Source organism: Leiobunum rupestre, chromosome 1 (assembly GCF_980474605.1).
Source record: "Leiobunum rupestre chromosome 1, qqLeiRupe1.1.hap1, whole genome shotgun sequence".
Taxonomy (NCBI): Eukaryota; Metazoa; Arthropoda; class Arachnida; order Opiliones; family Sclerosomatidae; genus Leiobunum; species Leiobunum rupestre.
The window spans coordinates 57488770-57506491 of record NC_143384.1 but is presented as its reverse complement, the minus strand read 5'-3'; the positions used below and the strand labels follow the sequence as shown (position 1 = coordinate 57506491).

At 34.4% G+C, this 17722-nt stretch overlaps 1 protein-coding gene across 2 annotated transcripts; it reads right to left on the bottom strand.

The window, feature by feature from the left end:
* Positions 1–1585: 1585 nt before the first annotated feature.
* On the bottom strand, positions 1586–6503 carry LOC149963357 (uncharacterized). 2 transcript variants are annotated; one of them, XM_090170569.1, is made up of 2 exons: positions 6421–6503; positions 1586–3786 (listed from the first exon to the last, which is right to left on the bottom strand). In XM_090170569.1, exon 2 carries the CDS (start codon positions 3725–3727, stop codon positions 2015–2017), a length of 1713 nt encoding a protein of 570 aa, XP_090026695.1. In that variant the 5' UTR covers positions 3728–3786; positions 6421–6503; the 3' UTR covers positions 1586–2014. The 2 variants fall into 2 exon arrangements, with proteins under 2 accessions (XP_090026695.1, XP_090026696.1); XM_090170570.1 differs by lacking the exon at positions 6421–6503 and adding an exon at positions 3861–4348.
* Between the last annotated feature and the right edge of the window lie 11219 nt (positions 6504–17722).

The window sequence follows — 17722 nt, the reverse complement described above, 5'->3', positions numbered from 1 at the left end:
ATATCTTTAGTAGAGAGGGCGCTACAAAGTGGTCTTACCAGGATCATACACATTACCACTTTTTTAGTCCCACCTTTTCTCCCAACTTGTGGGAAGGAAACTATTACGGAAGGGGAGCGAAAATCGCGGGTTATTTCGTATCATTTAGCTATTATCCTTGGTTATAGCAACACTGCGCAGGTGCCAAAGAAAAAAAGGAAAAATTCCAGCTACAGGTCTTTCAACTTATCGTTGTAGTAGCTCAATTTGGCTATATACAACAAAACATTGAATTTTTATTTACGTTATAACACGTTGTATTTAACAGCACTATTTTGTTCGTTGTTCGTATTTTCGAAAAATGCCTATATCATTCTGTATTTTTAAACAGATTAATTTAAGGTAGTAGAGCGAAACTTTTATTTTAATTTATTTCATTTTCTTTGGTGGTATTTATCATAAAAGGCATTGGGCCTGGTTCATGGTTATTATCCGAGATAGATCTGTTCGTTTCGTTTATGATTATCTACCAAACACGTGGCCTCGTTTCCTGTTTGGAGCACTGACAAGAGTGAACACCTGCCAACCAGTCCTTCCGCGTTGACTTTGAAAGTTATCTTCCCATTTGTTTAAGATATTGTCTTCGGGTGCTTCGGGTTCCTCTTTCCATCAACACTCGCTGAGGTCTTAGCTAGTGTAGAGACGCCAGTAGTTATCTGTTGCATGACTAGCTACATCTAGCCTACGCGGCTTAAAGTCCCCTGCATGTATAGCTGTTAAATGGCTTCAGATCTCTTGAAAAGCAGGTTATTGACATAGCTTAATTTTATAACTATCTGACCTTTTCCTATTGCAAAGACTATAAGTTTATAAAGGGTAAAGATCAACCCGAAATACACCAGGAAATGTTCATAACCAAATTTCGCTGTTTTTAAACTCAGGTAAAGGTTTTTAAATTTGAAACAATGAAACGTGATGCTTCAATCAAACTTTTAGATCTTTCTTTAAATCTTACCGGTTCTCACTACTAAAAGGTAGAAAACCATCGAATCTCACTGTTCCTAGTGTCAAGTAATATGGGTTCTGATGAACATTTCCACATTTGAGTCGGTGATAAGAAATTTTTGCTCCAACAAATTTGGGAGTCCACTCAACTTTTTATTTCAAAAAGAGCGGTAGCTTTACTCTGTACAGTCTAAACTTCTACAAGTTTTCCCTACACGTTTTCTAGCTCTGTTTATTTTGGTCACTGTAAAATGTATTTTCCTTCCCATAATTATCAATTGATGAGAAACTAAAACAAAATTAATTTGGTTTCCAAATAACTATAAATACGTTAGGCTTTCAATTAAATTTAGGATTTTTTGTTAATACTTAATGTTCAGTCTTCAAAATACTATATATATTTAAAATATTTTCCATTCATTGCGAAGATAATTAAGTTAAGCAGAAAGTTGACTTGATCAGTGTAAACGGTAGGCTTAAAACTGATCTTTTTCTATGTTCAATGAGCTAATTAAGATAATTCAGTTAATTTTTAAATATTTTTTAATACAAACAATTGAATTATGAAAGTCAACTAAGAGTAACTCTTAATGATACCATAATGAACGGTGAGTAAACCCGCAATAAACTAAAATAATACTTAGATCTCGAACAATTGAACGGTAATATGGCGCCTGCTGCCGTGCACTTTTACTTTTGAGAATGCTCATGCCATACAATGCTGTGTCAATTAAATTATTGATACTTTATACATGTATTGAATGACCATTTCTAAAAAGATTTCTCGACATGTTATTTGTATTAAAAACGTAGAAATTTCTAATTTCTAAAAATAACTTGAAGTTTCTAAAAGTAAAATAAAAAATAAACATTTTAAGAAAAAAATCTTAGTTTGTAGATTATCATCCTAAATAGTAAAAAAGCATGGGCCCATCATTGGATTTACGTTTCTCGGGCATACGTACATTCTTCAAACGTCTCAAATTTGGTATTAAGAAAGCACTCTATATGAGGGTACCTTATTTTGACCCTATTTAAAGTTCGCCTTAATAGTGTCAACATCCCCTACTATGGAACCAGTGACTTGTCCGGAAGACCAAATATTGTTAATCGTAATCCGGCTAGACTCTGACGCGTTGCTTAAGTTATTCCACAATCCTTTGATACCTTCCATCAAACCAGAAGTGCCCTTAAATTTAATGACTTTCTTAACAGACACACTAGTTTCGACGTTATCAGACGACTGTCTAATATTCTGGTTCTCCTCATACTTGATGGACAACTGTTCTAAGTCTGTCTCAAAGGTAACGTTTTTCTCCTTCAGTGCTTGATTCTCTTTTTCCATTTCATCGATCCGGGACTCCAGATTTCCAATGCGACGCTCGCCGTCTTTGAGCAGCTCAAGGCGCATGGCCTCTAATTCTCGCTCACTCTTTAGCCGCAACTCCTCCAACTCCCGCTGATGCTCCACTGTCAGCTCCTCAATTTGAGCGTTCAGTTGTGTTTTTGCTCCATCAAGACGGCCTACTTTTTGAGCGTACTCTTCGAGCTCTTTTTCGCGCTCTTCGCTAAGGGTGCAAGTGAATTTCTCCATCTCGTCAATTCTTCTTAGAAGAAGTCGCGTTTCTTCTTCCTTTTCTCTCAGTTTCCGGGAGAACCTCAGCCTTAACTGTTGCAAACTGTGCTGCTTCTCGTCTTTGCCCCTTTTGATTTTCACGTCTATTTCCGAAATATAATCGGAAGTGTTCCGTAACTTCTCACAGAATTTGGCGGCTTTCTTTCTACGGGCGGCAATCAAGAATGAAAGGAGATAATTGTGATTGTGGTCGAAATTATATTCGGTGGCTTTTTTCAAAGTTATCGCGTTTTCGTCTTGAGCGTTATTTAAAGACTCATTGGAACGATTATCCGACCGTTGACACGATAAAATGAGTTCTCTTATTTGCAATTGACCATAATTTGCAGCTTTTTCCACAACAGTGAAACCGATCTTGTCTCTTGCTTCAACATCAGCCCCACGATGAAGTAGCATTTCTATCAAGTCCCTATGATAACGTACACGATTTACTGCAGCGTGTAGAGATGTTTCATTGTCGTCGTTGACGGCGTTAATATCAGCTCCTTTTTCTATTAAGAGAAAAGCGATGTCTTTGCGCCCGCACCTGCACGCGATGTGAAGCGGGGAGTTACCGTGTTTGGTAGACGCTTGGACGTCACCTCCATTTTGGATTAGAAGCTCCGTTATTTCTAAACGTCCCTTTTCCGCAGCGACGCATAACGGCGTGAAATCATTTCTCTCAGACGCAGCGCTATTAACTTGAACGCCATTTTCGATTAAAACTTTCGCCACGGCTAGATGTCCTTCCTGCGTTGCTACAAACAACGGGTTGGTACCATCCTTCGCCAACACGTTAATGTTCGCACCCTTTTCAATCAACAGTTTTACCGCCTCCAGTTGTCCTTTGGTCGAAGCGACGTATAACGGGGTGGCGCCGTCTCCAGCGCTCTTGTTAACGTCGGCACCATGTTCAATTAAGAGTTTTAATATTTTCATTTCACCGTAGTAAGAAGCCAGGTACAAGGCAGTTCTTCCCTTTGGTCGATTCAAGACGGCGTCGAACAACGAAAGAGACGAAACGTCTTCAACTCCGTCGACGTCGACGCCACCGTTGATCAACGACAGAACTTGTTTATTATCGCTTCTCGTCACTGCATTGCACAATTCCGATACTTCGCCGTTCATCGTTTTTGTCCAACAGTTTTATACGTAATATAATTTTATTTTACTCCTGTTCGTTCACTCTAAAATGATAAAGGGTAAAAGCTAATCGAAAGTTAAGTAAGTGCCCGAAGACTTGTAAGGGAAGTAAACGCACCTTTGTTTGTTCCCCCTACACGTTTTCTGATTTTGACTTAACCTAATTTGAGTCCGTTATTCGAACATTTCGCCGGTTTCACACTTTTGGCTCATCAGTACTGTGTATTAATTCTAGCTATTCTCGGAGATCTGCGGATATCAGTATGACCAGGAAATTATACACTTGGAATGTCTAAGGTTCCATTGACACAGCGAAGCGAAACCGACTCGAGAACGGGTGGGACTTAAGCTACGTCGAATGTAACACGTAGTGCGTGTACTCAAATCCATTGGCTGGCTGCCGTCGCTAGGAAAACGCGCTGCTGGAATAAAACGAAGGGCACTCACTCGGAAAGAAGACTTACGGTAATAGTAAATGTAGGGAGCTGTTGGCTCGAACGCGTGGCATGTAGGGCTTGTCACCACTCTCCTACGCATTGTAACCCGGCCACCTGAATTAATGGCTTCAAAAGTCGCTCGATGACTTAGGCCTAAGGTGGTGCCTTGGGTATTAGCTTAGCTTATTATTATTATTATTATTATTATTATTATTATGAAATAAATTTAAGAAACTCCAAGTAGTTCTCACACTGAATATCTGGTAGAATTTATCATGTTCTTCACGAAGCTGAGGTAGTTTCGCGTAAAATCACGTATTTAGATGGTATAAAAAGAACACAGAAGGTAACTGAACTTCTGTTGGATACAAGGCTAAATTTCAATTGCGCGTTTAGTTTAGCTTTAGCACGTCACGAGCAAAATTATCCGTTTATAACCAAGCCTGAATCATCAGGGGGTCCCCATGGTTTCCTGGTATAACCAACTAACTACCCTATCAATACAAGATTAAATTAAATTCTTCCGATGATACACAGTACTTATGAACCTCAAATGAGTGAAAGCGATTGATTATTGGAATTTTTGACTGAAATTTGTATTTAAGTTAGTATATTTATCCGAACGTCAGAATTAGAAGAAATTGTTTCATGAGTATCGAACCGCCCTGCAACAGTTAGGAATTTCACTAAATATTGGATAGAGCTGAAGTTACTTGAGTATTATATAAAGCTGACAACAAAAATCCATAGCTGTATCTACAGGGTGTTAACTAAAAACCGATACAGAGCCAATTACTCAAAATGTGTTTTAGGCAGGGGGACAAATTACAATGAAAATTTCAATGACCTTGAACCAGGTCTTCAAGGTCATTCAAAATGTATCTCGAGAACCATTAGGATTAGGAGAATGGTTCCAATTTGAAAAATGGCCGCCAAGGTTTTTTAAGTCAACTTACCTTTCACCTGAGGTAAATAAACCAATAAAACTCAGAAATAAACGTTAATTAATTGTTTTAAGACGTACCAAGTATTTTTATTAACTTTTTGAGTTTAAATGTTTTAAACACAAAATAAACGAAATAAGTAATTGAAATAAATAAGCAACTAATAAACGTAAGAATCATTTACAAATAATTTTAATAAATAAATAAATAAATAAATAAATAATGAAAAAACTGAAGACTAACTTTCCCAATTCTGCCTGAACTTCTCTGGTACTACGGCGGGGATTTGCATTAAAATACGCTAAGACATCGACGTCTAAGTTGCCTACTTAGTTTTGTGGTCCTTTACTATTAAAAATACTTGGTACGTCTTAAATTAATTAATTAACGTTAAATGTCGTGTCTTGATAAGAATACCACACACGACCTTATGGTTTTTGGTCTAACATTTCTCGGCTTCCCATTGGTCAAATTAGATCGGGTCAAAGCTGTTTAGACTTAAACTTGAACGTAGAACACATTTCTAATTGGAACCATTCTTCTAATCCTAACGGTTCTCGAGATAAAATTTGAATGACCTTGAAGACCTGGTTCAAAGTCATTTATATTTTCATTGATATTTGTCCCCCTGAATCCTCTATGTAACCTGCAAATTTCTAATTCTTAAATAAAACACATTTTGAGTAATTGGCTCTTTATCGTTTTTTAGTTAACACCCTGTATAATCAATTATTCATATCACGAAGCAAACTATACTCAAGTTATATCCTTACAATCGGAAGAGAAATCTTACAAAATCATGACCCTTTTGGAATTTTTCTCGGAGCAGGCTAAAATGCTTTTCGATGGTGAGTTTCTCAATCATTTAATGGGTCAAATATGACTTTGAAACAGTAGCCAGAAATCCTTCATGGGAGGGGTTCAAGCTTTGTAAAAACTTAAGGGGGGTCGAGAGGGAGTGAAATTTTGGTACAGCCAAAGCTACATCCAAAAGGGGCGGGTATTGACACGGAAACCTTCCCCTTGTCTACGCCACTGCTTGGAAAACCGACTTCAACTAAGTTTCAAGGTCTAATGTAACCGTGGCTTCTATCTCCTTGTTAAGTCTTTGCTCATTTTCAGTTGTGAGTAAATGTTTCTTAATTTTTACATATTGAATATTTATTTGAAATTGAGAATCTCCTAGTGAGATGGTAAGCCGTGGACCCCATAAAGTTTTTATTCGGCAATGTTCCCTACACTGCTATAAAACTCGATACACTAACATGTTAGAAAATAAATGAATTTGAAAAGTTACCAATCGTAGTTGCAATGGCGTCTTGAAACTTCTCAAAACCCAGAATAAGCGCAGATTGACTATACAGGTAAGGGCAGATCAGTCCACCTTGCGGGTACAAAGACAAGAGAACACATTTTTCGTAAGGCGTCTAATCAAGAAAAAATATTCCAGATAAGACGTTTTAGAAGATATGATAACAAAGCCGGCTTCCTGTTTTGAAAAATACGTTGTACCAGAAGATTATAATATATATCTTAAGGGCAAGTAACCTTCTAAGCCATTACAATGAAACATGTACCTTCGCAGGCTCGCCCAGAGGCCCGTAGCCTGGATTTTTGGCTGGAGGGGCCCCGGAAAATTCCTAATGGGGCACCTTTAAAAATCAATTTATTTCCTAAGACCTTTAAAATTAGTTTAAATTAAATTTATATAAGAGGTAAATCGAAAAGCTGTAACTAAAATGGTGTAAACTTAGAACTTGACACAAGTAGGTGTGTCGAGTTTGTCGATTAATGATGGTGGAAGTGATACTAATTTAGTAAAGCATATCTTAGCAGCCGTTTGACGTAGCCGGATAACAATGACACTTTCTAAATATGAATCGATTCTTGTGAATCCAAAAATGCAGGTTTCAGGGGCGTAATATCATTATTAAAAAAGTTGTCAAAAACGATATTTGGCGTTTCCGGCCGATATGGAAATGCTACACGTGAATCAAGACATAGGCATGAAAGATATTAATAAAATATTAAAAATAAAATTGGTTTCAACTTGCTATCTTTCATAGTTTTTGAGATAATCGCAAAAAACTGCCAAAATCCCAACGGCCGAAGACTTATTTAACAGAGTGTACAATAGGTAGGTGAATACTTAACTCGTAATAGATATATTATATAAATCGGATTGTATTCTGAATAGACGAGTAAAGAAATTGTTTGCCAGTTTTTCTTTAATTTTCACGGGGAAGGTATTTTGAAACAGAGGGAAGAAAATGGGGGTTATCCAGTAATATTTGTGATGGTAGCGGCATCTTACGGCTGATTTTTACAACTATAAACCTATTTTCATTGGTCTATGAACGTCGGCTGCTTATGTTGTTATTTTTGGATTACGATATACATGAAGGATCTCTTATCGTTTTACTATTATTAAATATAATTAGTTTAAATTAGCTTTGTTAAATGAGTTTCCAGGGTGGTTCCAAGTGTTGCCTTAAAGGTTGTAAAAGCTTTCCTTTTGGTAAACTGAAATCTTCATTTAAAATCACTTTCAAAGCAAACCTACATTGAAAGATGCATTAAGCCTTGTCCGAAAAATATTTTTAAATTTAGATTTTAATATTATCATACCATGTTTTTTTTAGTTGTTAAGTTCATCTCCAGAAACTACGTTTTTCTTTTTTCGAAACCTTTTTAATCATTAACACTCAATATTTAAATAAATTAGTTTAAGATGTGGAACACTGAACCGCCACTTCGCCGGAACATTTTGTAAAAGTGTACAAGTAGTATAATTTACGTTCTGCGCAGACTCCCGTAATAGCCAATCAGGTTCTCCTTTCCTACCCACAATTCCCTAGGAAGTTCGTTAAAAATATTTCAAATGGAAAGCGGTTTTATTTACTCGTCTATAATAGTAATTAAGTTTCGTAAAATAGGAAAAAAGAAAATGACACAAAATAAAACATAATTGAAAGAATAATTTTTCTTATTTTTGTTCACCTTGCAGAGATGTAACACCGATTTTTCTAAAAGACGCCTAATCAAAATGAAATATTCTGGATTATGTTATCACAGTCTCGTTGAGAAAAATAACTACCTTGTATGAATAATTATACCTTGGGGAAGAGCCGGCGTAGCCGACGAGTCGTCCCCAAGATAGATATAGGTAACTAGACATTTAACATTAAACTCGAAATTATTAAACTCCCCGCATGGGCAAAAAGGAGCGGTTCGAGAAGGAGAAGCCCCCCCCCGATATTAATTAGATTTTTCATTAATTAAATTTAGTAACCTGAAGTTGGATACCATTGAGTCCTTACCTTTGTAGATTTCACCTTGTTTGACTGTTTGGGGGTTCGGGGGGGGGGGGTGAACTGGAATATGGGCGATACATTATTATTATTTTTAGAAAATTGAATTCATCACGTTAGAACAATTTACAAAAAACGGTAGTTTAATTACTTAACTTCAGAACCAGAGGATTAGGCTTGTTTGTCGTATAATTTTTTACTTTTAGTATTTGGGTTTTTTGTTAATGTAATAAGAGCACCTTTATTGTAGTTTGTTATATTTTAGTTATGTTTTTAATAATGTATTAGTTTTACAAAGGACTCCTTGATGCTGATAAAACGTTTGGCTTGCATTGAGTGGACAACGATATTAAACCACCCACATACTGGCAAATATTAGTCTACTATGTACTACTGAAACAATTAAGACAGAAAAAGGTTTCGTACTGCGACAATACTGGATTTACAATTAAAAGCAGAGAATATAAAAGACCTGATAAAAAACATCTTGGAGTAGTGGCGTATTTCAAGTGACTGGAGACCAGTTTCTTTCAAGTCAGTCAGTCTTCGATAATTCACTGCCCAAATATTCATCTTCTTTAAACTACTGTAAAAATCGAGACATAAAAAGGTTTCGTACTGCGACTACTGGATTTACAATATAAAGCAGCTGTCATTGGACTAGCGCCGTATATTCGTCTAACCCATGCAATTGTTAGATAATATCAATTGGCTACAGAGAGCGGTTTGTTTGAACTCAGTAAGTCTTTCATAATTCACTGTCCAAATACTGCCAAATATTCGTCTATTATACACCAGTTGGATATACAAAAGGAAAAAGGTGTGTATAGAATTGAGTGATTTCAGAAACTAGAATAATACAGAGCTTACAAATTTGCTACACAATTTCTTGTGAGAAAAAACTATTTGGTAAATTTTATTATAGGGTCATTCCACGTGAAATCGTCAAGCGTTGTTGCTCGATATTGATGGATTTCGCCCAAAATTTTTCCCTGGTTTATTTACCCTAAATATGAAGCCTCCTGGAGTTTAGCGGGCTAATTTAAAAAAATTGAAAAGTTATGATTTTTTGAAATTTCATGCATTTTGGCTAGAATTTCGTTACTTAATAAACATTTTTTTCAGTAACATGATTCGTAAAGCTCCCCAAAATATGGAAATTGGTACTCTTAGGTAAAAAGACCTACAGATTCTGAATGAGGCTTTCAATTTACTCTATGGGCTCTAGTTTTTGATATAAGAGCTGTTTGGGGGGTTAGCGCAAAACATCGTTTTTACAAAGGGGTCCATCTCAGAATTCAATAAAAATTTCAAAAAAGGACCTCCTTGCACATAGAAAAGTCCCTCTTAAATTTGGTGTTGGCGACCAAATTATTTTCATAAAAACAATTTTTTTGAAATTGGCCATTTTTCGCGTTTTTCGCAAAACTGCGGTGTACGAGCTGGATAGAGGGGTGGCACTTATCATTTATTTAACGAACTATGCCACATCCAAATTCAACGTATGCACCTTCTTACATATTGAAAGGCCTCTGTCAAATTTGGTCTTGGCGACGAAACTATTTCTACCAAAACGATTTTTTTTAAATTGGCCATTTTTAGCATCTTTCGCAAAACTTCAGTGCGTGAGCTTCGGCGGGGTGGCACTTAATATTTAAAGATCCCCCCCGAAATTACCAGAAATTTCGACAACTTTTTATTTCTAGGTTTCAAAGAACTTAATAATTAATTTTCTATTCTTATTTTTTATGAAATATTTTTGAGATGAAATATTTAAAATATTAAAAAAAACCAACAGATAATTTTAAATTAAAATCCTACTTTTTTTTAATAAGTGTCTTGGCCATTAATAAGCACTCATTTGAAAAGTAGTAATGCCTTACCCTTGGCGATTTTGGACGATTAACAGGGCAAAGTATTTCACACTCTGGAATCCAGTGCTCATATTTTCGATTGGGCCAGTTATAAAAAGTTAAGATACCGTGAGGGTGAATTAAACTTATTAGTCTTTCTCGATATATGTAATTTTTTTCCACAACAACCCCAAAATATAGCATTTGGTCAAAAACTATGGCAACATATTGTCGGGGAATAAATTCGGATCGTGTGTCCAATGCCAAGTTTTCATCACATAATTTAACTATTAAAAAGGATCCTTCGCCCGAGAGGCGAGATATTTTTTATTCAGATTTGCTGATTGGGATAAAAGAATGATGGCTTGGTGTTCCTTGGACAGTTCTGGCTTTTTCAAGTCGGATTTTAATTTTTTAACCGTGTAAATCGATGTCCGATTGCATAGCGTAATACTTTGGCCAAAATGGCCAAGGGGAAGGCACTACTGCTTTTCAATTGAGTGTTTATTGAAGGCCAAGACACTATTTAAAAAAATTATGATTTCAATTTAAAACTATCTGTTGATTTTATTTTAATATTTTAAATATTTCACCTCAAAAATATTTCACCTAAAAAATATTTCATAAAAAATAAGAATAGAAAATTAAAAATTAAGTTCTTTGAAACCTTAAAATAAAAAGTTGTCGAAATTTCTGGTAATTTAGGAGGGGATATTTAAATTTTAAGTGCCACCCCGCCGAAGCTCACGCACTGAAGTTTTGCGAAAGATGCTAAAAATGGCCATTTTCAAAAAAATTCGTTTTGGTAGAAATAGTTTCGTCACCAAGACCAAATTTGACAGAGGCCTTTCAATACGTAAGAAGGTGCTTACTTGAAAATTTCATTGGCATATTTCGTTAAATAAATGATAAGTGCCACCCCTCTATCCAGCTCGTACACCGCAGTTTTGCGAAAAACGCGAAAAATGGCCAATTTCAAAAAATTTGTTTTGATGAAAATAATTTGGTCGCCAACACCAAATTTAAGAGGGACCTTTCTATGTGCAAGGAGGTGCTTATTTGAGATGTTTATTGAATTCTGAGATGGACCCCTTTGGAAAAACGATGTTTTGCTCTACCCCCCGAAACAGCTCTTATATCAAAAACTAGAGCCCACAGAGTAAATTGGACACCAAATTCGGAATCTGTAGGTCTTTTTACTCAAGAGTACCAATTTCCATATTTTGGGGAGCTTTACGAGTCATGTTACTGAAAAAAATGTTTATTAAGTAACGAAACTCTAGCCAAAATGCGTGAAATTTCAAAAAATCATAACTTTTCAAATTTTTTAAATTAGCACGCTAAACTCCAGGAGTCTTCATATCTAGGGTAAATAAACCAGGGAAAAAAGTTTGGGTGAAATCCATCACTATCGAGCATCAACGCTTGACGATTTCACGTGGAATGACCCTATAGTGCCTTATTAAAACTGTCTGTTTCGTCTTTTGACTGTCTGCATTTGTAATTCCCACCATCAGGGCAGCAAACTAAAGAAATTTCTCCATTACACCGCAAAATGAAAAGCGTCTTCTATTTTTACATACTCTCGCATTTACAGTCTTTTATTGGGTCTCTCATCCTTGGTCCGCCCGCCAAAAAATCAAAATTAACGACTATAGATTTCTTTAATTTGAAGTTCAATATAAAAATTTAAACATTGTCACCAGAGAGTGGTTTAAAATAATATTTATTGTCGCGATATTCTTTTTTGACTTGAAATTTCTCAGAGTTTTAATACTCATCCACTCTAATCGCTCGACTTTATGTACTCAGTTATTGTGTCATTGTATTTTATGTTACTATGGCTTTGTAACTAGGAACACTATCTGAGTTTTAGAACCAACATTATAACATTCACCACTTCTTTGGCCACTTTAATAATACCACGGAAATCAGTGGTTCAAAATTAAATTTAACTTACATTACGAAATGTGGTTTATTTTAGTAGCTTTGTTAGTTCACCACCCGGTGGAGTAGCCTTGACAGTTCACCGCCCGGTGGCGCAGCATCCACCCGGCGGAGGCCTTCCACTGCGCTGGCTGGGACCGGCAGTAAGACACTTCTGTCTCGCGCAAATAAATGAAAGATAGACAGTGAAGCTGAACTTTCTTTGCGTCGTCAAAATCGCATTTATATTATTTCGAATTGCCCAAGTTGTTTATAGTTTACAAAGTGTATGTAAATATATGAAACCATAACGTAAGGCCAAAATATACCGGTTTTAGTGAAATGGTTATTCAATACCAAAAGAGTGTATCCTAAAAATAGTAACTTTACTTGGGTTCATTTGATCAATTAATACTATTACGCGAGTTCTAGGGGGATTTTACTATGAATTTTTAGCAAAAGTCAAGGGAAAATAAAAAATATAAACATCTGTGGCTTTAGTCGGACTTTATCATTTCTTATCAAGCGCGCAATCGGGACTTCCGGGCAGCTCGATCAAGAAATCACAACGCCGACAGAATTCGTTGAAACCTGACGTTGGAAATAATCTCCTCTATTGTATATTATAGGTTGGTACTGACCGTACTGTTAAAATTTATTATTTTCTTTTTTCTTTTTATGATTATCTACCTACGAATTCTGTCTGGCGACTCCAATTTAACTATCTAACCCAAAATGGGTCGATCTACTCGCTCTAAAAAAAGAAAAAAAGTCCATTAAACAATACCAGCCTAGCAATTAATGATGAATCTGACACGTCTGACTCAGAAGAATAAACAAAAAAATCAGTCCTTCGCGAACTTAAAACTATATCCTCTAAAATTGATGTCCTCAGTAAAAGTCAAATAAACTTTAATGAAAAACTAGATAAATTAACTGACAAACAATTAGCTATGGAAACCACATTAAGTCAAATACAGGGAAAAGTAGATGAAATTGATCCAATTAAAGGCCGGATTGCAGATTTAGAAGACAAAGTAGTTAACGTCTTATCAACAGCTAAAGATAGGGAGGAAAAAATAGGATGCGTATTGATAACTTAGAAGTCGTCATCCGACGTAAAAACCTCCTAATACGCGGTCTTCAAGACAATGAACTTGAAGATCGTAACTAACTTAGAGATAACTACCAAAGTGCAACCAAATCAAGTATAATATCGCAGGGGTGTATTTGTAGTAGGAAAGAATATACCTGTTATATTCCAAGCTGAAACATATGATCAAAAAATGTCCCAACTTAAGAACAACACCAAACTAAAAGGAACTAATATCTACGTAGAACAAGATTACACCCCTAATCAAGAATACGCCCGCTATAAATAAAGATTGTTTAGTAAAACCGAATTACCAGAGCGTCTCAAGTGGGTTGCAACTAATTGAATTATGATCGGTAAAGTCACTTATAGATTTGATTTTGCAAACCAGAAAATTTTACAAAAATGAAAATCTAACCTTAATTACTCAATTAGTCAGAATTTTTCTTTGTTTGTCAAATGATTAATATAGTATATAAAAACATACGTAGTGCTAATGCAAATTTTGCTAATTTTTATACTACTTGCTGTACCGAACTTTCCTTCGAAGTTGACGTGTTTGCCCTAGTTGAAACGTGGTACCCAAAAAACTTTGCGGATTACTATCCTAATTATACATTTATTGGCAATGGTCGTGAGTCTCAAGGGGGTGGAGGTATTGTTTTTTTTTGTTAAAAATAACAAAAATATTGAAATAATATAAAAAGCATGCATATTAACGGAAAGTTGTGAAATCTATTCTATAAAAATTGGAAATGTATATATCTGTGTTCTATATCGATGTCATAATAGTTTTGTTAATTTTATTGACACTTTTGAAGAAGTTGTAAAACATTTAGGTACACCAAACAGTGTGAATGTCATGCTAGGTGATTTTAATGTAGATTTATTAAACCTTTAAATCCAAGAAGTATAAATCTGTTAGACCTAAAACAAAGTTAAGGTCTCACTCAGATAATTAAAGTCCCCACTAGAGTCAAAGAAACAATTATTACCTCGACAGCATCACTAATTGAGCACTGTTATTTAAATTTTAGTCCTAGAGACTATAGATATAGCAGACCGCTATCCAATCCATGTCAATATACCTACTATCAATATAAATAAAGCAGAGACTATAAGGCGGACGCGAAATTTCTCTGAGGCTAATATACAAAAACTTATAACTAAACTTAATTAAATAAACCGGAATTCCATATATCTCCTAAAAGACACAAATGAAGCTTTTGTAAATTTTTTACTCTTTTCCAAAATATCTATAATCTTTGTTTTTCATGGTCAATCGTGGAATATGGTAAATCTCATAACTGGATAGACCAAAATTTAAAAAATATAATTACGGATCGTAACAGATTAAAGACTCTATCAGCGTGCTCACCAACAATTGATAGCTCAAACAACTATAAAAAAGCCCGTAACAAATGTAACAACCTTATAAAAAATGCATGAGCAAAATTTTTTAGGACAACTCTAATTAATTCCCGAAATAATCCACGGCAAACATGGAATTTAGTAAACACTATTATAGGGCGCAAACAAGTAAAGCAAAAGGATAAAAATATAGAAACTTCTCCGGACACTTATAACGAATACTTTAATCCTGATATAACGGTTAACGACAGTCAAAATAAAGAAAATAATACGAATATAATTCCAATATGTAACTCCATGTTCGTCGAAGACACCTCAAGTAAAGAAATCACAGAAATAATAGACAGCCCTAAAGCTAATTCATCCCCTGGTTTTGACGATATAAGGCCTAAAATTATTAAATTAATTTAATTATTATTATATTAATTTAGACAAAATTCCTTTCCACCCTTATTTTTCAATAAAGGATATTTTGGGCTACACAATTACACTTTCAATTTTTATTATAATCATCCTTTTTAATCCTAATTTCTTCAATGACCCAGAAAACTTTAATCAAGCTAACCCTCTTGTTACACCTCCCCACATTCAACCTGAATGATATTTTTTATTTGCTTATGCTATTTTACGTTCAATACCTAATAAATTAGGAGGGGTACTAGCTTTAATCTCTTCAATCTTAATTTTATTAACACCCCCCCCCCTAAGCAAGAGAAAGTTTCAAGGGCTCCAATTCTACCCTTTAAACCAAATTATATTTTGAGGCTACCTAACCCTAATTATTATCTTAACATGAATTGTAGCCTCCCCAATTGAAGAACCCTATCTCAATTTAGGACAAATTTTTACAATCGCATACTTCGTCTACTTCTTATTAAACCCTCTAGCTATAAAAATTCAAGATAAAAGACTAAACTAATAATTTAGCTAAATAAAAGCAATTTGTTTTGAAAGCAAAATATAGGTAACCTAATGATTTATTTGATTCAAAACTAGATTTTGAAACACCCTAAGCAAAAGAGATAAAGGAAGAAAAAATATTCTTATTAATACAATTATTATCTGACCTAAGCCCTATTTAAATTCTAAATTTAATTCAATCTATCTGACCAAGTAATTCAGAATACTTAAATTAACACCCGGTACAAAAACCCAAAATACCCCAAAACTAACGGTAAAATACACTTTCAAGCTAACATTATTAGTTTATTATAACGATAACGAGGGAAAGAACCCCGCACCCATAAAAAGAAAAATATAATCATAAAAAAAACTAAAAAAAAACAAATAACAACTTAACAGACTTAATAAGATAATATTACCATACTCTGCAATAAAAATGTAAGGAAACCCCCAGAACCATACTCCACATTAAACACAGATACCAATTCAGATTCCCCTTCAGCAAAATCAAAAGGACTACGATTAGTTTCTGCCAGACAGGATAAGATCCACACGCCTAATAAAACTAGTAAAAGACCTAACTTTACTTAAGAAAACTCCCAACTTACCACCAAATTAAAACTACCAACTAACTGAACAATACTTAATTAAATTAAAATCAGACTTACCTCATAAGAAATAGTTTGAGCTACAGCTCGATAACAACCTAATATTCTATAAATAGAATTAGTGCTTCAACCAGCACCCAAAAGAGAATATACACCTAAACTAGACAGAATTAAAAAAATAAATTAAAGCATACTGATAGAAAAAAACAAACCCCCTAAATTACATAAAGCCCAATGAGCCAAAGCCAAAAATAAACCTATTACCGGACTTAAATAAAAAATCATTTTATTAGAATACAAAGGCCAAAATCTGCTCTTTAGTTATTAATTTTAAACCATCCGAAAAAGCTGTAAAAGACCCATATAACCAACCCTATTTGGGCCTTTACGAACCTGAATATACCCCAAAACTTTACGCTCCAGTAAAGTAAAGAAAGCTACACTCACTAAAAGACACACTAATATCAAAGTATAGCTTAAAATTAACAAAATTATTAAAAAAAGACACCGTCTTACAAATGAAGCTTAAATTCAACGCACTTATCTGCCATATTAACCAAATACATTTTTAACTAATTCACATAATATAAATAATTTATAGATTCTGGGCCTTTCGTACTAAGAAACTTTTTAAAAACTATAGATATAATCCAACCTGGCTTAAACCGGTTTGAACTAAAATCATGTAATTTTTTAATTGTCGAACAGACTAACTAGTAAAGCTTCTTCACAATTTGATTAATTCAACATCGAGGTAACAAACATACTCTTCGATTAGAACTCCAAAAATATATTATCCTGTTATCCCTAAAGTAACTTAATCTTATTTTACCAAGAGTGGATCATCATTAGTTTTAATTTAACTAATTGTTAGTTTATTAGCTACCACCCCAGTATAATTAATTTAGCTCTAAAGATAGAATTTTTTTTAAATTAAATCAATTAAGCTTTATAGGGTCTTATCGTCCCATAAACTAATTCTAGCATTTTTTATTAAAAATTAAATTCAAAATATTTAAAAAAGACAGACTTACCCTATTTATCCCTTCATACCAGATCTCAAATAAAAAACCAAATGTTATGCTACCTTAGCTTAGTCAGGCTACAGCGGCCCTTTAATTCAATCAGGGGGCAGACTTTACTTTAATAACTATACCTCTTTTAAACTTAAATTAAAACTAATTCAACTAAAACTTAACCAAAAAATAACAGTTCTTATCTCTACTAATTAAATCATTATGAACAATTTTTTTAAACTAAAATCTTCTCTTTATAACCCTTTAATCCTTACAAAAAAATTGTTTTTAAACAACAAGCCACTATTAAAGCTCTCTAATCATCCGGAATAACAAATATAAAAATTATATGTAAGCTTAGCCCTAACAAACGTTTTGCTATTTTTTTTAAATAACACCTACCTTATTAGTTTCTAACGAAACCAGATAACCTAAAATTCGGATAGCATCTCACTACTATACACTTAATTAATTTTGTCACAATTAACACTTAAGCCTCTAACTCATTCTAATTCGGG

Bases quoted from the DNA above. Each gene is read 5' to 3' on its own strand.
- LOC149963357 (XM_090170569.1), bottom strand. From the start codon at position 3,727: ATGAACGGCGAAGTATCGGAATTGTGCAATGCAGTGACGAGAAGCGAT.